This window comes from Lissotriton vulgaris, chromosome 6 (assembly GCF_964263255.1).
Source record: "Lissotriton vulgaris chromosome 6, aLisVul1.2, whole genome shotgun sequence".
NCBI classification, from domain to species: Eukaryota; Metazoa; Chordata; class Amphibia; order Caudata; family Salamandridae; genus Lissotriton; species Lissotriton vulgaris.
In genome coordinates, this window is record NC_141694.1 from 1,774,366,852 (window position 1) to 1,774,391,817 (window position 24,966).

A 24,966-nucleotide genomic window follows, 5' to 3' on the forward strand; every position below is an offset into this window, starting at 1 on the left:
TGTCTGGAAGGGAACGTGGAAATGATCAGGGCTATGGCGATTTATTGGCGGCTGTCTTCTCCCTTCATCACGATATGGTGTACTCTGCTCGAACCCTGGCCAGCAAGGTGGACGACATAGTGTGTGCACTGGGTCGCTTGAAAATGGCTGACTCGCAGGTTCACAGCGACTTCCCTTGCTCCTCATCTGCCTGCGACAAGATGGCTGCCTCGTGCGACAGTGACGGCTTTGAGACCCCAAGCCCCGAAAAAACTCTCGCTGCAGATGGTGTTTGCCCGGGACGACGTGTAATCCGAGGATTTCAATCGCGACAGGAGTGTTCTCCCCACGTCATGCTCCCTGTTCCCCGGGGTCCGCTCCAGAAGGGGCTAGACACTGAGACCTTCTTCCCTGGCCCGGTTACGCTCCACAACATGAGGATGGTGTACTTTGTCCCCAGCCTGGGATCACTGGATCTGCTTGTACCTGATATGGTTGAGTGCTTGAATCACATTGACTCTTTTGGACTACCGTTCGCGTCCTCCTGGGTTACCTTGGTAAGCAGTGGCGGAAAAGAGAAAACGGGACAGGGATGAACGCTTCTTATCACAGACTGGCAGTTTCCTCGTTGCTGACCGCGGCAGATGGGTGGCGTGCTGATATCTTTGATTGCGTGGTGTGCCGACTTCGTGCTTTTAAATTGTTTTGCTAGTAATGCTTTATGTCACCGGACTTTCTACCTTGTGTTAATATCGGACTTACGGGAGGGTGCAGCCGGGGGACGGGTGGTGGGCTCCTCCCCGCTTCTCATTACTTTATTGTAGTTATAGATTAGGACCCTTTTCTTACTCTCTATATTTCGGGACTCCTTTTTGTGGGGCGACAGGCACACTGCTAGGGGGGTAGGCCGTAGCCAGCTGCAGGGGTGCAGGGTGGGGGGCGGGAGGGGGGGGTTGTTTATTTCTTTTTCGTTCTATGGGCCTTCTATTCTTTTTCCTCTTTCTTTTTCTTCTGGGTTTAGACGTTTTTCTTTATAGTGGCAAGACGTGATTCTGGCAATTTTAGTGCATTGTATACTTGTCTCTCCTGATCCTATACGGCCGGAACCCATGTGTTGTTCTACGATATCCTGATACCGTTTATCCTTCAGAACTTAAAATTGAAAATTAGACCTCAGTACCTCTGTAATAGATCCTTCGCGCATCGCCTTACTGATATGTACTGCATTTGTGAGCTCTCGGGCTTTGTGTTGGGTTGTATGTACAACTTCCTATAAATAAAGGTCTTCCAAAATTTTTTTTAAAAAAAACAAAAAAAAAGAACTGTGTTTATTAATATAGTTTAGTTGTGCAACATTTCTGCAGAGTCACCATTTTATTAAAAATTAAAGGTTGTTTTTGTGTTCTGATCATCTTGCTCCTGCTCATTACCCCTCCCAATCAATGTCCCCTTGCGTGTCTTCTCTCACCATAGTCTTCACAAAGTACAGAACACTGTGATTATTTCCCTCAATTGCATGTATCGTGGATACACTTTTCTTCATGTTCTGAAAGTATCCTCTTTACAAGGTCCTACTGCTGGAAGGTCCGATGTGAACCTGCTAGCCCACACTGGTGTATGCGTCTTTGTTTGGAAATCTTTCATGTTGTGTCGTATATCCCCGGACTACGCTGCTGTTGCTGCAGAAGCTGAAGAAGTTTTCCTTTCCTTAGAAATGGGTTAGTGTTATATGATTATGCATGAACATCTAAATTCTGGTTTGCTTAAAATGTGTTGGCACTAATCAGGCCATGTTGAATTTGCAGTTTTTTTCTCAGCTTGTATTTATAAAATGTGTATAAAATCCCCTGAATTTGGGGGTGATCCAGGTGATTTTTCCATTTCTCTTGGGACTCTGTCTGATACAATTATGATTTTTGCTAGTTATTGGGACCTAGAATATTTCTGATTTCGGACTATGAACTCTGCATCTGAGCCTTTATGGAATTATTTTGCATTTCTCTTTATTGCAATGTGAGTTTTTTGTAATAAAATCCTTTAACTTTTCTTCGATCTAGAACTCAGATATTGAGTGGTCTCATTTACTTATTACTCTGCTAATTTTTGCTGGGCCTAGTGTTGAGAAGGGTAGCGACTCATCGTAAGATCAAGGGTTCTGGAGTCAAACCGCTGAGGTAAATTGCGGGGTGATCTAAAGTATTTGGGTACATTAAAATATTGGGGTTCAGCTCCCACAATAACAATGGGTTACACAACCGCAAATTGTGTTGTCCACCAATTATTTAGGTCTTGCCTACAGAGCGCATGTGCTGTGCTGCGAGACGACCTATTATTAACAATTTATTGGGCACACAAGCCACCTACAGTATACCATTAATTGTTTTGATTGTCACTCTTATTTGCAATATTTTGATTGCTTACCTCCTGTAGACTTCTCTAGCTTTCTTGAATTAGCGCCTCTCTGAAGCATGGACCAAGTACACGTCTTCTTATCAGTTGGACTGAGACAGAAAATTGGCCTGGGCACCAAAATAAAAGTGTATAATATCGTATAGGTTTCTATTTTTGATTCATATGGTGTGTTCATTAAAAGGCTTATCCTTTAGGGCTCGTGGCTTTGGGTTCTGTTATGAAACCTGTGTATGGCCGAGGTTCTTAGAATCTTGGGTTTGCCAGTTGGTCAGATGCCTGGGAGCAGGCTGGGGTGACTAACAAAGTGGCTTTTAAAGAAGTAAACTTCTGTAGTTAAAAATATTCCTATGGTATTTTAGTTTATCATATTTGGTGACAACAGGCAGGTCACCCCAGATACAGAACCTATGTAGTGCAGCAGTCAATCAACACTCATCCATCACAGGGAGGAGAAGTTTGGGTATCAAAGAGGACATTGTGCACACTGGTCAAGGTGTTTCACAGAGAGGAGTACTTGTGCGACACAACCTCACTAGTGAGGTGTTGTAGGTTTTGATTCCAGAGCGCAACATCGGTATTTGAGCTGTGGAACGCATCTGAACTCCACTGTGTCAGGTTGGGATCTGTGCATCCAACCATCTACCATAAGAGAGGTGGATGCTATTAATCAGGGTCAAGACTGATTTGCATATGGCTGGGTCTAAACTGGGGTGTGGTAGTGGGCAAAAGAATAATGGATTTAACCCAGATCTTTTGACTGGGGAGAATGTTTTCATTGTCAGCATTCCGTTTGCTGTAACATTAATCAAGGTGATAAGACATTAGGACCTCGTTTGTTTAGGAAAGGACAAGTGCTTGTCCTTAAGAACTAAGCCTAATGGTGTGCGTGTCAATGTGGGGCAAACGCTAAGGAATGGAATGAACATGATGTCATTCTACGTTAAATGCTTTCTATTTTTGATGGTGCTGGTGTTGTCCTAAAAAGGAAGAAGTGTGAATTTTTGAAGAATTCGGTAGTCTTTGGAACATGGAATCATGTGTGATGGGGTGCGCCCAAAACCGGGTTTGATTGACACCATTGTTAAATCACCACCTCCTACGGACAACTCTAGTGTGAAATAATTTTGGGGGGTATAGGAATTCTACTCCCAATCCATCTCTGATTTTGCTTTAAGAGCAAGGCCCATTTCTATTTTGTTTAAATCCTGAGTGGATTTCGTGTGGGATTCTGAGTGTGCTAATGCGTTCAGTGATATCAAACAACAAGGGTCAGCGGTAGAGGTTCTTAAGTCTTATGATCCCAATCTTAGGTGCTTTTTTACCGCTGAAGCAAACAATGTGGGTTTGGAAGCCGCTCTTTCACAGAAGTCTGGTGATCAATAATTTACTATTAGTTGTACATCTAGTGTTCTCAGGGAAGCAAAGTCTCACTACTCTATTTCATTTTGATGTCTTTCACAAATCTGGTAGGAAAAATGTTAGAGCTGACTGTTTGTTAGGATTTCCCATCAAGGTGGAATTTAGAGGGAGTGAAAACAATGAGGATGACGCATGTTTGATGGCAGCTATTGAAGTTGAGGATGTCAGTTCATTCGCACAAAAAATTAGGAAAGAGACCACTGATAGTAACTCTGTGCTAAAGACAGTGGCCAAATATCTAGTTGAAGGTTTGCCCTACAGGCCAGTCCAACCTTGGTCCATCCTTGTCTTTATTCTTCCTTGTCTTTTTCCATAGTACTATTTTTTTAATTATATGACCATTTTCTGGGCATACACTCTACTCCGTGCCACTCTACTCTATTCTATTCTATTCCATTCCTTGCCACTCCACTCCACTCTGCCACATCACTCCATGTCACTCTGTCTCTACGTCACTCCACTGTATTCTATTCCACTCCACACTGTACCACTCTATGGCACTCTACGCAACTCCAGTCTACACCACTGTACTCTAGGCCATTCTACACTACAACACTCTACTTTCAGCCACTTTTTTCTACATCTGTCCACTCCACGCCACACTAGTCCATTTGATGGCACTCCACTTTATGCTGTGCCTCTTCACTCTACCCCACTCAACCATCCCCTTTGTCACCCAACTCTATGCTACTCACTCTATGCTACTCTACTCTGTGCCCCTGGATTCCACACCACTCTTCTCTACTCCACTTCACTTATGCTACTCCACTCTACACCACTCTACACCACTCTACACCATTCTACTCTACTCTACACTACTCCACTCCACCCTACTTTACTCCACTCTATGCCACTCCACTCTTCGCTACCCCACTCTACTCTACACCACTTTACTCAACACCTCTCCATTATATGCCACTCCATTCCACACATTACCACTCCACTATACACCACTCTACTCTACTCTACTCTACACCACCCTAAGCCATTCCATTCCACTCTACTCTATGCCACTATATCTTAACTCAATCTTCTCCACCCCATTCTACTCCATTACCCTCTACTGTATGCCACTTCAAACCACTTCAGTTATTCTCCTCTATGCCATTCTACTCTATGCCACTCCACTCTATGCCACTCCACTCTATGCCACTCAACTCCACACAATGCCACTCTACGGCATTATATGCCACTCTACTCTACCCAATGTGATTCTACGGTATGCACTCTACGCTGCGCCACTTTATTTTACACCACTCTATCCTACCCACTCTACTGCATGCCACTCCTCTCTACTCTACACCACTCTACCCTATGCCACTCCTCTTTACACCACTCTACTCCATGCAACTGTAAGCTACTCCACTCGATTTCACACTACTCTACACAACTCCACTTCACACCACTGTATGCCACTCTATTCAACGCCACTGTATTCCATTTTACTCTAACTTCAAAAAAGAGAGAGTTTCCCAGAATTACAGAAAGGACTGGGTGTAAGACAAGCAAAAAAAGGGGGTTTTCCTTTCTGTATGATTAGCTCTTGGTTTGTGACCCAAAGGGGACTACACACTAACGTGACTTTCGGAGAAGGGGAGTGTGGACGTGTCGACGGTTACGGCTTAACAGATGATACGGGTACACTGCGAAGGAAAGAAAAAACATATGTGGATACCAGATCAGGAGACAGTAGTTCCACAAACCCGGATAACAAGAGTATCCGATTACCGATCTATGTTGAAGACCGGGCTAAAGTCACCGAAACCTCACATGTGCCAGTGTTGATCCGAAGTTGATCTAATTGATAAAAGACACTTATCAGATCATCTTCCCTTCTCTGAAAACTTTCCAATAAAAAGGAAATACGCTTTTTAACCCGAGGACGTATAGACACCCTGTCCTTTAGGGTATGGAACCCCATATATTGGCAAGCTCCACAAGAAAACGTTAGCAAATCCAAGAAACTTTGGTTTTTAATAATAAGTCTGTGTCACGATATCCAGGTGTTCCAACGCTTCGCAGGGGCAGTACTGACGAATGTCCCGATCACCCTTCCACCGGTACCCTCGCTTCAAGAGCAAGACCACCAGCAGCAGGGAAAGGGGAAGTGGACAGAGAAGAGAATACCTGTACTTCGACTGGCACCCTACTTCCAGCGACTGCAATTCATCTCGCCGTCGTTTCTGTAGGTGCCTAATACACAGAAGGGGTAGAGAGAGAGAATATACCACAAACCTTCTTACACTGTGCTGACTATTCGTAAATGATAAACGAAACTTGTCCTACCAGTTTCTGCCCAGGTATTTGCCTCTCTTCTATATTTAGGAATGTTATCTGACTGAACTTCCTGCAGTGAAGACATATACGAACATTAGTATTTCTACCCCGAATATTTCTACACTTGCACTCACTCTCTCTATCAACCTGAATTGTACCTGTGAAGTTCTTCGTCAGACTTTGTCTTGGGGTTCTGTGCAGAGATATCCTCGGGTCAGAAGTGCGAGCAAAAGTTCACTAAATCACCGAAGCACGCAAAAAGGATAAAGGAAGGTACAAGGGGGAGGAAAGGCAAGGAGAAACGCAAGGGGGAATGTCCTGGGGGAAATGCGAGTGGAAGCAATACAGTTTGGATATTTGCTGACTCGACGAGAAGATGTAACGCCTTACTTGTAGAGTTCAAGATTCTCTTCAGCTGAATACTCAACTACGTCGTGTCAGATCAAGTCCTCCTCGACACTCGCCTTCTCCTGAAGAACCGTAGGATATTTGGATGACAGCTGTCACAGCTCTGGGACAGCGGCTGGGAACTTCGTCTGACCGAGGTGCCTCTCTGAACAGTGAGAGCGCACGACAAGGATTTCTCTCATGAAAGTCTCTGAAAAACTCTAGTACTATGATACTTAGAATGTCTTTGATAATTGCTGTTATTCTCCCGTCATGAATAGTTGACGCAGAGCAGCGACAAGAACAAGCCTCTCGAACGGAATCTTCGTTGAAGTGCGCAGTTAGGAGCGCGCGCCTTCCAGAAGTCCACTAGAGGGCGCATCTATCGAGTACAGTAAATGGAACATTGAGCGGCCATCTTAGGGAGGGGAACTATATACAGTCTTAACAGTTCTTTAGTTCAATGACTCGGATTACCTCTGGAATCTCTCAGTCTGCCAGAGGAACAAGGAAACCACACATTAGATCGTGCAGAACGGGGCCAGGGCAGGGAGCGGACCAACAGTCTTGAGGAAGCTACAGTGGCTACTCGGTGAATCCTGACAGTACCCCCTCTCAAGGACCGATTCATCGGTCCTGGTTTGTGTGGAAATCTGGAGTGAAAACGTTTCAACAGTTGTGGAGCGTGAAGGTTGCTGACAGGTTCCCAAGACCTTTCCTCTGGGCCAAACCCTTTCCAATCCACTAAATACTTCAATTTCCCTTGTACGTACTTGGAATCTAAAATATCCTTAACCTCATATTCTGGATGCCCTTGAACATTAAGTGGATCTGGAGGTTTTGTAAGCCGTATAGGCGATTGAACCTTTTTCAGCAAGGATACATGAAAAACTGGATGTACACCTATCTTGGCCGGGAGTTTCAGTTTTACAGTAACTGGTCCTAACACCTTTTCGATAGTATAAGGACCCACAAATCTAGGCTGGAATTTTCTGTTTCCTTTCAAATGTAAATTTTTAGTGGACAACCACACCTGATCTCCTGCTTGGTACTGTGGGGGCTTTTTCCTATGTGAATCTGCAAACTTTTTGTAGGACGCCTTAGCTTTCTCTAGATTCTTTTCAGCTGATTTGTGCAAAGAACTCAAATCTAAAAGGGCCCTCTTGGCTGCGGGGACATCTAACTCCTCTTGTAACACCATAAAGTTAGGATGTCTACCAAAGTTCAAATAAAACGGAGAGTAACCAGTAGATGCACTCTTCGCATTATTGCAAGCAAACTCGGCCATCCACAACTTTTCGGACCATTCCCCACCCTGATCCAATAGAAATAACCTAAAGTACTGTTCTAATTCTTGATTGGTCCTCTCTGTTTGCCCATCGGATTCTGGGTGGTAACTAGTGGACAGTCTAGCCTCTATCCCCATCCCCTTTAGGAAGGCCTTCCAAAAGTGGGAAATAAATTGGGGACCTCGGTCTGAGACCACTATCTTAGGGACACCATGAATTTTGACAATATTTTCGCTGAATACTCTAGCTAATTGGACTGCCGTGGGAATTCCTGACAAAGGGACGAAATGACTCATCTTCGTGAATGTATCTACCACCACCAGGATGGTATCAAATCCCTTGCTCAACGGTAGGTCTACGATGAGATCTAAGGAAATTGTATGCCAAGGAGAAGGGGGAGTGGGCAAAGGCTGTAACAACCCTTGGGGAGCCTGTCTAGTGGGTTTACTCCGAGCACAAGACTCGCAAGACTGAACATACTTTTTGATCTGATCGGACATTCCAGGCCACCAAAAATAACGTTGCACCAATTCTTGAGTCTTGGCAATTCCTTTGTGACCCGCTAGAGGATGGTCATGACAGTTTCGCAAAGCCTTCTCTTGGAGCTCAAGGGTTGGAAGGTATAAGGCTTCTTTGACATATGGTAACTGCTGTCGACACTGACGCTCTTCTCCTAGTAGCACCCACTGTTGAATTTCTTCTGAGGTTAAACTCTTACGGACCTCTTCTTTGAAATTGTCCAATGTAAGCGCCCCCACGATCTTTGTTTCTGGAATGATTGGTTTCGCTTCTACAGTATGCTCAGATTCTTCGGTCTGTAATCGAGACAGCGCATCTGCTTTCCCGTTCTTGGGGCCAGGTCGGTATGTAATCACGAAGTCGAAGTCAGCAAAGTAAAGGGACCAGCGCAACTGACGAGGAGTCAAGGTCTTAGCCGTCTTTAAAAACTGCAGATTCTTGTGATCGGAATAGACGGTGACTGTGTGTCGTGCCCCCAACAGATAGTGCCTCCAGTCCTCAAAAGCATCCTTTACTGCCAATAGCTCTTTCTCTGTGATGGTATAATTTATTTCAGCAGAGTTCAATTTTCTGGAGCGGTACGCCACGGGATGCAACTGTCCAGTCTTTGGATGGCATTGAGAGAGAACCCCCCCAATGGCCTGATCTGAAGCATCAGCTTCCACGTAAAACGGTTCGGCAGGATCCGCATGCAGTAAGATGGGGGCAGAGGTGAATTGTTTCTTCAGATTCAGGAAAGCGGAGTTTGACTCATCTGTCTATTCAAACTTTACTCCTTTCTTCAAGAGACCTGTGATGGGAGTTATCAATTGCGAAAATCCTTGAATAAATCGCCGATAGAAATTGGCAAATCCCAGAAATCTTTGAATTTCTTTCACATTCTTGGGGGCTGGCCAATCTTCCACTGCTTGTACTTTTCCTGGGTCCATGGTCACCCCTTGAGGTGAAATAACGAATCCCAAAAACTCCACTTGTGACACATGAAAAACACACTTTTCCAATTTGACAAATAGCTGGTTTGCTTGCAATCGTTCTAGGACCAAACGTACATGCTGGGTGTGTTCCTGAGGATTCTGCGAGTAAATCAAGATATCATCCAGGTAGATGATGGCAATCTTATCCATTAAATCGCTCATTATGTCGTTGATAAAGTGTTGAAACACTGCAGGAGCATTACAAAGGCCGAATGGCATGAAACAATACTCGAAAAGACCAAACTTGGTTCGAAAGGCGGTCTTCCACTCATGCCCTTCTTTCATTCGAACCAAGTGATAAGCTCCTCGTAAATCCAGTTTGGTGAAAATTTGTGCTTCCTTAATCTGATCCAAAAGAACAGAAATCAACGGTAATGGGTACCTATTTTTAATGGTGACCTGATTTAATGCACGATAGTCTATGCAAGTTCTGAGACTACCTTCTTGCTTCTTCGGTATGAAGAACAGGGGTGAGGAAACTGGGGACTGAGATGGCCGGATAAATCCATTCGCAAGATATCGATCCAGGTATTCTTTTAAATGCACATTTTCAGCTTCAGTCAACGCATAAATTCGACTACAAGGAAGAGCGGCTCCCGGTTCCAAGTCGATGGTGCAATCATAAGCACGGTGGGGTGGCAATACTTCAGCTTCCTGTTCACTGAACACCGTTTTGAGATCTCGGTACTCAGGAGGAATTTCTTCCGTCACTATCGCTCCAATGGACTGTCCGCCAAACGACAACAGCATAGATGGCGTAGGTTCCTTCTCAATATTCTTGGTACCGTAACAGTGGGACAGGCAAAACTCTGAATGCAGACTGACTGTCCGGTTTTCCCAATCTATAGTCGGGTTGTGGAGGGTTAACCAGGGCAGTCCCAGGATCAATTGAAATTGGGGGGCATCGATTAAATTGAACTGCAACACTTCCCGATGTCCCTCTCCTTGAGTAATTTCCAATTCTTCGGTGTGACTAGTAATTGGTCCGGAGGTCAAATTGGTCCCATCTACGGCACGTACAGGCTCGGGATGATCTTTTGCGATTGCCTTAATTCCCATCTGTTTAGCATAGCGGATATCACAGAAGTTTCCAGTAGCACCGGAATCGAGCATAATGGCCACTCCACAAATCTGATGTTCACGGAATTGCATGGTTACATGAAGAATTACATGAGGAGTCATGGTCTGTAGCGTATTAAAAATCAAATGTGACTTTGGAGTCGTCTTATCTTCTTTCACCACCAGAGCGACCCCGTCTACTGGCGGTTCACCTCGTTTCCCTTAAACGGAGTCTTGGGACGCTTCAAACAATCCTTTACAAAATGGCCGGCCGTACCACAATACAAACATAACTTCTTTTGTCTCCGTTGTTCTTTTTCTTCGTTGCTCAAAGGGCCTCGAACTGTCCCAATTTGCATGGGTTCCGACTCTGAATTCCCTCCGGGTCCTTTTTCGTTCTTCGCTCTGTCAAAGCGCGGGAAATTTATCTTCCAATCTTTCTTCTTCTCACCTTTGCGTTCTGAGTTCCGAAAATCCAATTCCAAAACCAAATCTACCAAAGCTGACAACTCGGTGGGTCGATTGGGAATCTGAGCCAGGGTGTCCTTGATTTCATCTCTTAAGCCACGATAAAACAAGGCAGCTCTCTTTTTTTCTGGCCAGCTAGTCTCTAGGATCAGTTTATTAAACTGTGTGAGGTAAGTAATCAAATCTTTAGATCCCTGACGCAGCTCCAATAATTCGTTATCGGTGGCCTGAGATATCCTTCTCCGATCAAAAATTCTAAGAAACTCAGCCTTGAATTTAGTGAAGTCACTAAGCAAAGGATCCTCCTCACTAACTAAAGGCATGGCCCAATTGGCAGCATCTCCACTTAAATATGACAGGATAAATGCCACTCGAGATTGGGCGTCTGGGAACAATGTGGGTCGGCACATGAAATGAAGGGAACATTGGGTCAAAAAATATTGAGCCTTTTGAGGATCTCCCGAAAACCTTTCAGGAGTTGCCAATGGGATTAACGGGGATACCGAATGAATTACCTGAGCTACAGATTTTGGATCCACAGCGGCACCACTAGTGACTGGTACCGCTGAACTCTGTACGGGATTCCCCATAGCTAAACCATCTACCTTTTGTGCTAACAACCTAGCCTCTTGACGGGAAGCCACTAACTCTGACCTTAAACTTTGGTTTTCATCTCGAACGGCTCCCAAATCTCTCTGAATCCCTACTAAGATTGCGCCTAATTCCTTCAAGTCCATTCCCTCAGCCATACTGCCCGGGCGAAGGTAAAATACGTGGGCACTTCAAACTGTCACGATATCCAGGTGCTCCAACGCTTCGCAGGGGCAGTACTGACGAATGTCCCGATCACCCTTCCACCGGTACCCTCGCTTCAAGAGCAAGACCACCAGCAGCAGGGAAAGGGGAAGTGGACAGAGAAGAGAATACCTGTACTTCGACTGGCACCCTACTTCCAGCGACTGCAATTCATCTCGCCGTCGTTTCTGTAGGTGCCTAATACACAGAAGGGGGAGAGAGAGAGAATATACCACAAACCTTCTTACACTGTGCTGACTATTCGTAAATGATAAACGAAACTTGTCCTACCAGTTTCTGCCCAGGTATTTGCCTCTCTTCTATATTTAGGAATGTTATCTGACTGAACTTCCTGCAGTGAAGACATATACGAACATTAGTATTTCTACCCCGAATATTTCTACACTTGCACTCACTCTCTCTATCAACCTGAATTGTACCTGTGAAGTTCTTCGTCAGACTTTGTCTTGGGGTTCTGTGCAGAGATATCCTCGGGTCAGAAGTGCGAGCAAAAGTTCACTAAATCACCGAAGCACGCAAAAAGGATAAAGGAAGGTACAAGGGGGAGGAAAGGCAAGGAGAAACGCAAGGGGGAATGTCCTGGGGGAAATGCGAGTGGAAGCAATACAGTTTGGATATTTGCTGACTCGACGAGAAGATGTAACGCCTTACTTGTAGAGTTCAAGATTCTCTTCAGCTGAATACTCAACTACGTCGTGTCAGATCAAGTCCTCCTCGACACTCGCCTTCTCCTGAAGAACCGTAGGATATTTGGATGACAGCTGTCACAGCTCTGGGACAGCGGCTGGGAACTTCGTCTGACCGAGGTGCCTCTCTGAACAGTGAGAGCGCACGACAAGGATTTCTCTCATGAAAGTCTCTGAAAAACTCTAGTACTATGATACTTAGAATGTCTTTGATAATTGCTGTTATTCTCCCGTCATGAATAGTTGACGCGGAGCAGCGACAAGAACAAGCCTCTCGAACGGAATCTTCGTTGAAGTGCGCAGTTAGGAGCGCGCGCCTTCCAGAAGTCCACTAGAGGGCGCATCTATCGAGTACAGTAAATGGAACATTGAGCGGCCATCTTAGGGAGGGGAACTATATACAGTCTTAACAGTTCTTTAGTTCAATGACTCGGATTACCTCTGGAATCTCTCAGTCTGCCAGAGGAACAAGGAAACCACACATTAGATCGTGCAGAACGGGGCCAGGACAGGGAGCGGACCAACAGTCTTGAGGAAGCTACAGTGGCTACTCGGTGAATCCTGACAGTCTGTCCTAAGGAAGGTGTTAAAAATACTTGAAAGCACCGAAACGCGTCGACAAAGGACTCACTGCGGCATCTTTTTATAATGTTTTGTTAAATTTTGTTATATGTGTATTGTGATGCATCAAATGTTTTTAATAGTAACATGTGCATTCAAACTATTTGCTAGATATAATCTGAATTAATGCAATGTTTTTATATAATCAATGTAGAAAATGGATTCATATGTTCTTTTATAATAAAATTTGTAAAACAAAAGATACTTTAGGTTTCTGTGCAGATCTAATTTCCCATGTCATTTTACAACACTCAGAAAGTCACGTTAGTGTGTAGTCCCCTTTGGGTCACAAACCAAGAGCTAATCATGCAGAAAGGAAAACTCCCCTTTTTTTGCTTCCATTTTACTCTATGCAACACTACTCTACGCCACTGTATTGCCACTTTACTCTACGCCACCCTCCACCACTCCACTGCATACCATTCTACTCTAAGCCACTCCACCATATATTACTCTATGCAACTTCACTCCAGTCTATGCCACTCTGCGCCGCTCAACTCTATGCCACTCTGCGCCATTCCACTCTACACCACTTGACTTTACTCCACTCCACGCTTCGCTACTCTACGCCACTCCACACCCCTCTACTGTACGCCACTCCACACCACTCTATGCCTCTCCACTCCATACCACATTTCTTTTGTGTCCTTTCCTCTACCCCACTCTCCTCTAAGCAGCTCTACTCTGCACTGCATTACTAACTTGTAGCCAACCTGAACAGCTGCTGTGCAACATGGCCAAAAGACAAGGGCTAAGCCGATAGCTCTCACATTGACAAGCGCTTTTGGCCTTGCCAATGCGTGATTCGCCACCCAATAAAAGCGCATACTGATCCCTTTATTAAAGAAATTTGGGCCTAAATCTAGTATGGAAGCAATGGCCTGCTGCAGGACTGACACAGCAGCCCTCTTTCTTCAAGTTGTAGCTTACTAGCTACTGCTACAGCATGGAAGTTTGCTAAAGTGTGCTAAGAGTGAATATAAAAGTGAGTTAAGAGTTTTTAGGTTTTTTATGAAATCATATGTCTTAATGTGTTTTATGTGGTTGTAGATATAAAAAAAAAGATCGTTCAAGATATTGTTTAACATTAATTTATATGTACTTCAATATTTGTATGGCTTTTAACGGTAACAAACTTGACTTGATGGGTGAAGTATACAGCTCTCGTTCACCAGACTCCAAGGAAGACTATATCAGCAGATAAATCACCCCCGTACAGCGTATCAACTGATATGTGTACAGGCAAGACACAGGTGAGGCCTGCTGGGCCACAGGACGCAGGAAGGCAGGCAGCAATGAATGATGGAACAGGCAGAGCTATCAATGACTGCCATGCATTAATTGACGCACCCAGGTCCCACTTGTTCCCCTCATTGGCTGAGCGTCTGTAGGGCTCAGCCAATAGGAGAATGAGAGAAGAGAAGAACATAGGGGTTGGGCACATATCCACACATACACTGGATAAGTCAGTTTGGGGGCAGTGGCTGTGTGTGTGTGTGTGTGTGTGTGTGTGTGTGTGTGTGTGCATGCAGGTGTGTTACTCTGCTGCATCCCTACTGGGAACATTATCCTACTCCATTCTAGGCGCTTCCCTAAACGTTCTTGTAGACTCCAGTTCCCCACAGAGGATCACTGGCACAACATATAATAATAATTCCTATTTGTAAAGCGCTAACATATCACTCCCTTAAGGGTTTCAAGGCACTGGGGGCTGTCAGGGAGATTAGGTGAGTTATTGCCCAGAGTCACATGATGCTGATCTGAACTGCCTCCAACACCGGGGATCAAACAGTGAACCCCGGCTCCGGAGTCAGCCGCTCTGGCCGCTGGCCACAACTCTCCCTGCAACATATGAGGAAAAATCACCAGGAAGATAGCACTGTGCAGAAACGAGCTTACATTTATTATAGATTCCCATGCAAATTGTATATTTTCCTTATGACAGCGCTAAATAGACATTGCTGATTTCCTTTCCCCTTGAGGCACCTTTTGATCCATGATGCAGGGTGCTACTGCAGTTCTGCTTTTTAATAGCTCTGCGAATGGGAGGTGTTCCTGCAACAGTTTATCAACCTTGTAAGCATGAAAAACTGAATTAGCCTTGCCGGGATTGAAAATTAGTATGCAGGGCTTTAAGTAGGATGAAAATAGTGGGGAGGTGTTGACAGGGGTGTGGCCTATGTAATTAAGATGTGGCTGAAACACAAAAACTATTTATGTGATTCCTATCACTAACCACTCTTTTATGCCTCTTTTGTTGCCTCTCTGAGCCTTCTGTTATTGCAGCCACATATATAACACAACTACAGAACTATTGGATGGCTTTGTCAATGGTTGTTAGCTATTTAAGATAAATGAGTAACAACGATTGTATTGTAAATAATATTGGCAATGTTTCAATTCTGAAATTGAGACTGTTACTTAAACATGACTGAGGCTTGTGAAAGGGGTAGTGGCATTCAGAGTGTCTCAATCACTACAGTTACGTTCACTCTATTTTAGAAATCGTGGCCCGATATAAACTTATTCAAAGTATCTTCTGTACAAGGCTAATGCGCTACACTAAAAAAATACAAAAACAAGACATCCTGGGAAAAGGTTACCTATTCTGGAATTTCCTACCAGTGTCAAATGTGAAATATAACGAAAAACTATACCCTGACAGGGTTGGCCTGGCCTAGAGGGCAATCATGCAGTGCTCGAAGAGCTGGTCTGAAAGGTCAGTGTGTGGGCCTGTTTTTTGGCTGCTTGTGGGCTTGTTTTATGATCTGCTTGGGTGTTTCTCACTGTTAATTTTGCTGATATTGAAACAAAGATTGCCTGCAGCAAGCTCAGATCCATAAAATCCTCAATACCGTACAAAACACTTGAAGAGCACGGCGTAGGTCCCGCAGTTGTGGGTAAGTCTCTGCACTCAGATGGAATCTTCGTCACGAGTGTTCTCATAGTGGAGATTCCACCCGAGACCGAAGGCTACCCCACGACTGCGGGACCTCCAGCCACGAGTGCGGAGGTCCTTTGTGAATCATGCCCCGTGTACGTACGAATTAAAAACTGCCTAGATATACAAATAAGGGCCTCTTTACTAACCAGGGTCATTTTTATTTTGGTGACCAGACCTTTCTTCTTTCCCAGTCCGACCATGATCGCTGACAGGGACTACCTTAACTTAATTTACATTTCTTCAGATAGCATCATTGTTTTAACCAGTAAGATTAAGGACATGAATATAGGGCCCGATAGGTACCCGTTTCGATGTCTGTTTTTAATTACTACTGGGTCTGACATCTGGATGGGCCCAGCCCACTTAAAGCCCTATTAGTATCAGCGTAGTGTAAGAGGCACGAGAGATAAAAGAGGTGCACTGAATTAGATTGTTCAATAAAAACCTTTGACTGGTCTCATAACATCATCTGGTAACCTTCCATACATGGGATCATGGAGTAGAGAATTCACAACTAATTTAACCTCGGTTAACCTCCGCTACATTCTGAGTAATATGATAAAAAAAAATGTCTAGGTTCAAGAATCACAAAATGAGAGAACACAAATCAGACATAGAAATAAAAGTGCATTCTAGGACTGGAAAATTGGCACAATTAATATGCACATTGCACATTTACAGCAGTCATACAATGAACTTTTTATAGGGCCCTGATTCAATGTATTGTGATTATCTTCACAGAAGGGTACTCATTTCAACAACATTCGAAAGATCAAACTCAATTCTGTGGGTTTTCAGACATGTAGGCTTTGACAAGATGTCTACAGCCGGAGCATTATCCCGATAAGCTATTGCACTGTGATGACGTGCTGCTTTGCAGCATCACAATATTGGGAGAATTGACTTCAGGAGTCCAGGGTCAATCTGATTTGAGCTTCTTTGGCCTACTTTATTAGAGCACTCATGAACCTAATATCATTTACTGGAAGCCTGAGTGACTGGGGAGCTATTGTGGTCAGTATCGGGAACATTTACATCAATTTTGGAGTCTTCTGCAAATATAGGGGGTTGACAGCCAGGCGTGGGGAATTTATTTTAGTGAGGCAGTTGCAGTGTTTGCATGTCTTATAACCAGGAAAGCATTGCAGGCCCGATTTAGACTTGCGTGAAGAGGATATCCTCTCCATCAAAGCAAAGGTCCACCCGCCTAATTTAGAATTGATTTTGTAGATATAGCATGTGTATTTGTAAAGCGCACGTTCACCCAGAGGGGTATGTTGGCGCTACATAAAAGATGTTTATTGTAACTCAATGTTACTCCTTTTATCGACCTCAAAAGGATGAGTGGACCCCCCAGGATTTGAACCTGTGATCACGAGGTCAAAGACAAGTCCCTACAGTGTATGCATTAGTTCACCAAGCCACCAGATTTGGTCTCCATCGCCTCCACACACCCCCCTAGGCCTGACCCAGTAAGAGTCATCAGAGGTTTGGCCATGTGTCTGCCCGCCTTATTTGGAGTAGGCGAGTGAATGAAAAATGAAATGAAAAGCAACCTATAAAGCACAGTATATGTAAATGTAAATGTAAATGTGTTTGTATTTATATAGCGCCTTCTACCCAGAGGTCTCGTAGCGCTGCATTCATACCGCTGTGGAACACTTCCTGGCTTTCCTATGAGATGTCCACTCCTGGGCACCCCCAAGGTGAAGCCAGGCATCCAAGCGCTGCTGGGGCTATTGTGGAGATTAAGCAACCTGGTTTAAAGACTAGCACATGCCCAGTTTTCACTGTCCATCACCACCATGAAAAACTGGATGGGAAGGGGCTGTAAAAATTGCAAAATGACCCCCTTGCCACGGAAGAAACCTCCCATGGCGAGGGGTCTGTGTTTTTCTTATTTTCTTCTTTGGTATTTTGTTTTAGAAAATAAAAGAACATTTTGAAAGTTTGATGTAGAACTTCATTTTGTTGGCTTTCAAAGCAGGTCACAGTGGTTCCTGTGGCTGCAATAGATGTCCGATAGGCCGGAGGGCATCTCTAAATTTGGTGGGCAGAGTTCTCTCGCCATGGCTGGAGTAAAGTACTCTCCCATGGCAGTCGAATTTAATTTGTCCGTCAAAGTCAAAATCAGGCCATTCGTTTTCTCCAGGCTCTTTTACACCCAAAAGACATTTGCAGTCATTTAACCCCTTAAGTGCTGCTGACGGCCAATGGTCGTCAGCAGCGCTACCTCCCCAGTGCTGCGCACGACCATTGAAAGTCCATTCAGCACTAGTTCTAATGGACAGCGCAGCACTGGGGAGAAATGTTTACACGCAGCTAAGGTGTTAAATAATTTCCTTGAGAATTAGCATAAATGTCTTTATAATGACATTATTTGCGATTTCATGAGTTTACTAAAATTTTTGTGACGAACATCGATACTAGCGGGCTATAAACTCCAGCGCTGTATAATCTTTGGACTACTTCTGTCCTTTGCGCCACACCCTAGCCTGTTAGCTATGTATCACCATATTATTTCAAATATTTGAAATGATCTTGGCAGACCAAGGTGGCATGGATAGCATTTTGTGTAGCCAGTGGTAGCCAGGAATAGAAGCTGTAACTCAGTGTTTACTCTATGGTTCTCCTAATACTGCTTCTCCTACTTCTGTTCTTACGAGCAGGAACACACAGTAAAATGATGTACTTTGTCCAGTATACCACTCTGCATGTTCCTAAGCCCCTCATTGTAACGTGTCCAAAATAGTGCTTGGATTCAGCAGCACAGCCTCTTCAAATCATTTTATTTTTTTTTAAGTTCAAGTTTATTGAAACCAAAGAACGTAGAATAGGAACATAATACAGTACATTCAATGAATAAAAGGCATATGAAAAAGGCAAAAGTATAATTTGAGAAGATACAATAAAACGGAATCAATAAACACCTATATCTAAATCATGTAAAGTGAAGCATTGGGGAAAGAGAAACAAAACCAAAAACAAAAACAAAAAAAATAAGCCTAATCAAATCATTATTGAGAGCCCATGATATTGCTGCTTGCCTCTTGTCATAACCCCCAGCTTTAGTCAGATGCCTATTCCAATTCCACTTTGCATTCCAGCATGGAATGCATCTATGGAACAAGAATGACATCACATCATTAGACTAATCAGCAAACAGGAGAATGTTGATGGGCTATGGGTGGGATAAGGGGTCGACTCAGCAATTATCATCTGGGTGTGAGATGCCACCCTCTAACCATGGCATTTGATGACTCAACATCCATGTAAGGCCCCACTTGAAGTTTGTTCTCTCGACAGACTCTTCATATTGGCAAACACCCTCATGGGGTGAAAAGAGGTAACTGCACATTTGTGTATTTACAACAGAGATGTCTATTAGGGTCTATGTTTAAGGAGCAGTAATTTAAGCTGAATGTTTCTAAAAGTGGATGCTACAAACACCCTCTAGCGGGAAATTGCGTATTTCATGACAAAAGTAATTATGATAGCTCAAATCATTTAGGCATGCCTACACATTTTACTTGCACCTGTTTTAATATTGATGCTTATGGCCACTTGTGATCAAAGTTTTCATGCTTCATTGCCAGTAATAAGTACTCTCACATAAGTTATGCTGACGTATTGCAGCTGCATACAAGTGGATGGTTTTAAGATGTGATTTGTTGGTCTTAAGCTCCCTTTGGGAGGGACAAAAATGAATAAGCAATGTCATCCAAAAGTATATCTGTCAGCTTGTGTTAATTTGTAAATTGATGCATAGTATTAAGTGGGGTGTGGGTAATACATGTACTTTTTTCCTTTTTCAAAAGAAAAGGCACAGACTGGGCAATCCTTCATTGAGTGTTATTACCGTGTATCTGTGAATGGTGATTAATTGCCCATATCACCTCCATTAAGTACATTCAGTACTGCTCTGCATCGCCACCCTGTGAGAGTCAAGAACTACAATAGGGTGTTTAGTTGCCTCTGGGGACAATTGCAGACTCATTACTTGTGCAGGCCACACAACTAATGACTCATTTGCTAACACATAATATAACATTCCAAGGCTGCCTAGTCTAGATTTCACTTCTTGCTTCTTTCTTCCACCACCATGCTCTTCCTCTCTCAATATGTCACTATTGCCGTTTCCTTTTCATTCATCGCTTCTTTCTTCTGCTCTCATTGTGTTCCGTTTTTCCTCTTTTTCTGTCTCCACTTTGTCTCTCTAATTCTAAATCAAAGTCTGATGATGAAAAATAAGCCATGGATGCCAGAAAGGTGTGCTGATGCAACCACCAGCACAAAGTAAGCCCCTGGTAGTGGGACCTCCTTTTTTATTAATTGAAAAGACAGTCTGAAAATAAGTATGAATATTCTCTCAGAAAGACTTGTGAGTAGAAGATGATACTTTATTCCAAGAACAACATTCTGCAGTACACCTCCACAGCCTGTGTGGTAGTAGTGTTTGAACAGTGATCACCAGCACATGAAACTGTGGGTGCAATGCTGCAGGAGCCTCACATCCAGCTACCGCAACTGTTCATTGTGGTAGAATCGTGAACTGCCACCATAATATCCTTGTGCACCGCAGGATCAGACATGCCTTGAGTTAACTCCCAGCTTCATTGCAAGCTTTTTCTGCCCTGGAACTATCTTCACCAAGAAATGTTGTTTGAATACCATGACCTTCCTGACTCTTAACCTGAGCAGGGCAGCTGTGGCCCGTGCAGGTAAGAGCGGTGGGGCCAGGTGGGAGGGATCCTCCCCCCAACCCGGCCCCACGGCTCTTACCTTCACGGGCGAGGGCTGCAAAGGAGTCCTTAGGCTGACCATGCTGAGAAGCACAATCGTAGTGGTTAGCTTCATAGAGGCAGCCCCTTCGCACCTCTGCATGATGAATACAAGACTCTCCAATTCTTTGATGACGTCCTTGTGCAAAACAACCTATCTCTCACTGTTCACCAATTTACTTCATTTGACCAGTGCTTGATTAGTAAAATAATATAAGGCCCAAAGATGTTCTTATGATGATGCTGGGGTCAGGTTTACCAGATTCCAAGGCTGCCTACTTTTGAGTGAACCTCATGCCTCTTTCTTCTACTACCCTACAATTCCTGTGTTCATCTTACTCTAACATGTACCAGAATATCATTGTCAAATTATTGTCATAAATGTTGGCTCATTGGAGTTAATAACAGATATTTCACTCAGTCTGACAATAGATTTCTCAATGATTCAATGATTTTAGGATACAAAATTTATGTCAGACAATATTTCTGCAGAGGATATTCTTGCACACCACCCACTTGTTGGTTCTTGTGTATCCTTCCTTTCTCTCTGTACCACTGATTTTTCCATCGTTCTCCTTTCCTTTTCTACCTTTATCCCTCTTGCTCCTGTGGGAGTAAAAATAAATATTGATACCTGAAAATGAGTGCTGGTGCCCACCACCTCTACCTATTTGCGTACATTAAGCACTGTATTTATTTCTACGACTCCTACTTCTGCTTTCTATCTGTATCCTTTTCATTTCTTTCCTTTGTCTTCTCCTCTCCTACTTATAACATTTGGCAAGGCGTGGTTTTAACATTTTCCTAATTGTCTTCTAAAAAGAACTACAAACTCTATCTGAATTTCTTCCTTGAAGATTTTCTCTCAATGATAACACTTTGGTGTAATGCAAACTCCAAGTTCCTCAACCAGATGCCCCCTTCTATGATTTACTATCCCTGCTGTAGCCTGTGTGTGCCAGTGATGTGAAAAGGAGCAGATTGCCCATAAGGCCATATAGAGGGATGAGAAGAGATGAAGGGCTGATTCACTCAGAAAATTAGAAATCTAGGTGAAGAGAAATATATCTACTCCTCCATTTGATGTCCAAACTTTTTTGATACTTGCAATAAATGACACCTTCAGAACTGGAGGAGGAGAAGTGTGGCTCAATGATTAGAGCTGCAGACCCTGATGCAGAGGTCTGGCCCGGGACCAGGGTTCAATTCCCACCTCTGTGGTTCTTGGACTCAATTTCCCCGGACCCGATAATTCTCGCCACAGTGCCTACTCTATTCATGGGTGGGACTCTGGGAAATAGCTTGCTTAATCTCCACAACGGCCACAGCTGAGCTTGGATGGTTGGCTTCACCTTGGGGGTGCCCAGGAGGGGCATCTCACAGGGAGAGCCAGGAAGGGTTCTACAACGGAATGAATACAGCGCTATGCGGCCTCCGGGTAGAAGTGCGCTATATAAATACTATACATTTACTAATACTCTTTGTTTTTCAAGAAGGTTTGTTGCCCTGGCCATATCTAAGCTTTTTATACATACGTCTGTTACACCTGGGAGATTGTCAATAATGGACAATCCACCAAGTTTGAGATTAGTCTAAAAACTATATTTTTGCTTTCTTTTTATTGTAATTTTTCACCACAGGGAAATATTTTTCATGTGTATTAACTCCTCTGTGTACGTTACATTAAATACAGTGGTGTTAGACTTCATTTTCACATCTGATTGCACATGTTATCTGTCCATCCTTGGCTTTGTGAATCAGCACCAAATACATGGTGTTACCTCTCAGCATTAATACATCTGTACCTCTGGTTTAAATATTGATAGACAAAGCTCTTTTCAAAAGGTAATATTACAATGAAGAAGAAGCTAGTTGGACCAAATTTGCTACAAACACAAATCAGAATAGATTGGGACGGTAAGATACGTTTAAGCTGTGTACTGCTCAGGGAACAAATTTAATTGATTACACTGGGAATTTTAGTTTAACATATGTTGTTGGTTTAGTGTTGACAATGACTGACATTCCGATAATTAATTGTTTTGCAGGGCAATCCTCATTGTTCAGACAACTTTTAAAAGAAGAAGAGCCTGGACTGGAATGCCATGGGATGATCAATCGTATTATTCCCAAGTCTTCACAGATTTCCACAATGTTTGATCTTCCTTCCATCAGAATAAGTAAATAAACAAGTTGTTGGGAGAGGAGTATAAATCTCTCCCTGGGTGCCATTCACAGCTGTGTTAATGAATTTACCTGGTTTAGTCATCCCACATCGGACAGGACCTGCCCGTGAAATGGGGATTACAAGAATGGTCATCTCATCCTGACAATGACTACAAGGTACTTCAAAGATGCCCGGGAAAGTTCTGAGAGTTTTCAAAAGGTATTGAAAACACTGAAACTGAAGTAAAACATGCTTTATCAAGCAATCAGATGCTTGATAGTTTTGTCAACTATTTTTAGTACTTCTGCAAAGCCGTCATGGGAGCTTGCATGGAGTGGATTGTGATATCATCAATGTCTGATAACTAATGAACATTGAGAGCTATTGAGACTTATATGATCCATAAATACAGGGGTATTATAATTAGATGAAGCCCCTATAAACGCATTCACCTGAGATCACAGAGCTACAGCTGTGAACCAGTTTGTTGCAGTAAGATTGTCAAGTTTTGCTCTGATGTTCATGTAGAAATCTGAATGGCCGATGCAGAGATCAGAGACTGGTGCTTATGTTACTAAAGCAAGAATCCCTTGACAAAGTAAGCATCTCTAAGACTCTGTTAGTTGAAAAGATGGTTAAGAACATGAAGATTGAAACTTACTGAACATTGTTTGACTGTAAGAGACTTAAACAATGAGATTTCTCATCCTTGCGATCATCCTTAACTTGCACAAATCCCGTGCCCTGCCTGGCGGGCGCAGCAGCTACCGTGATGCCCCACAGGAGAACCCTGAGCTTATCCAGTGTGGTGAGTACAGTAACCAAGTACTGCCCAATGGGAAATGTAAGATCATTGCCACATTACCCCAGCTGGATGATCACAGGTGCCCAGATATGTTTCGCTGCACAGACGAGGTCTCCTACTGGCTGCATGAGAACGAAGAACGAAAGCAGCAGATTACAGAGCTGAGGGAGCTGATCGCTGAGCTTCAGGAGGAACTGAGAAACCACAGGCAACGCATCAAAATACTGGAACTACAGGTAAGAGCTCACCTGGTCTTATCAAGTGAACCAGACATTATTATTTATACTGTATGTAATATAATGGCTGATAGACCTGAACCGCTCTTGTAGGTTACAATGTGGAATGCATATCTAATTTCTCAAAAAGACAAGTAGGGGTCTTGGTAGTTGTAAATTCAATGCTTGGTCACTTTGAGTGCTGAGGTCCATCATAACTTTTCTAATCTATCTATCTAAATAAATAAATAGATGCATTCAGAGGCTCAGATGTAGAATACAAAGATGGTCTTAGTTTATCAAGTCTCACATTTACAAAGGCCATCCTTCTGGGAAAGTTCAGAAAAAAACAGAACCTGGTTTCTGACATGGGCTGCTGTAGACCAATGGGAAAGAATCTGAAACTACTCTTATATTTGGTTTCGAGTGCTTGAGGCACAGGATGATCTGTGCATTGAGTGCCATATTAAATTACAATGCAGGTATATATTTGGCTGCAGATGTGGATCAACAAACCTTCAACTTGTGTGTTGAGCATACTTTCCTCTACTCACTCAAGGATCATAAAAAGGTTCATAAAACCTATTTGTATAGTAAATTATTAATTTCAAATACAATTATCAGCCAACCTTAACAGAAGTCATAGTCATGGATATCCCAGTAACGACATTTTTTTTTAATCTTTAAAAAGACACGGTCATTTTTCACAAATTGTCCAGGGCAGATGTTTGCTTTAAGTACACCGGACTAAAAAGCATGCTGAGCACTCTCAGAATGACTATGCATGTCCATTTCATTTTTTTAAAATTGATTTTACCCCCTTTTTTGGTAAGGATAAACACAAACATCTTGAAACAATGTTACAATACAGAAGAATAAATATATACAGTAGATGTAAATAAAACAAACATAAAGCAATATAAATTTAAAGCAAATCTCATATAAATCAATAGCACACAAACCAAAATGGGGAAAGCCAGCAAGGCCAAGATTATCCGCTTTCTATTCATGACTTGACCAAGCAGCATATAGTCGAGCCAAATTGCTCCTAAATTCAATCGGTTTGGGGAGACCAAATCTTAGCTCCCATTGCTCTCTTCCTTATACCTTTGGTCTTATATATTGAAAATTCCAAATTATACATGGCT

At 43.2% G+C, this 24,966-nt stretch overlaps 1 protein-coding gene across 1 annotated transcript in view; it reads left to right on the forward strand.

Annotated features, from left to right (window-relative positions):
• Window positions 1-23,197: 23,197 nt before the first annotated feature.
• Window positions 23,198-24,966, forward strand: part of LOC147709457 (fibrinogen-like protein 1) — a 135,053-nt gene continuing 133,284 nt past the window's right edge. Inside the window, exon 1 of the mRNA XM_086925486.1 lies at window positions 23,198-23,839. Within this exon, the coding sequence (XP_086781612.1) occupies window positions 23,492-23,839 (348 nt within the window). The 5' untranslated portion in view covers window positions 23,198-23,491. The remainder of the gene's footprint in view (window positions 23,840-24,966) is intronic.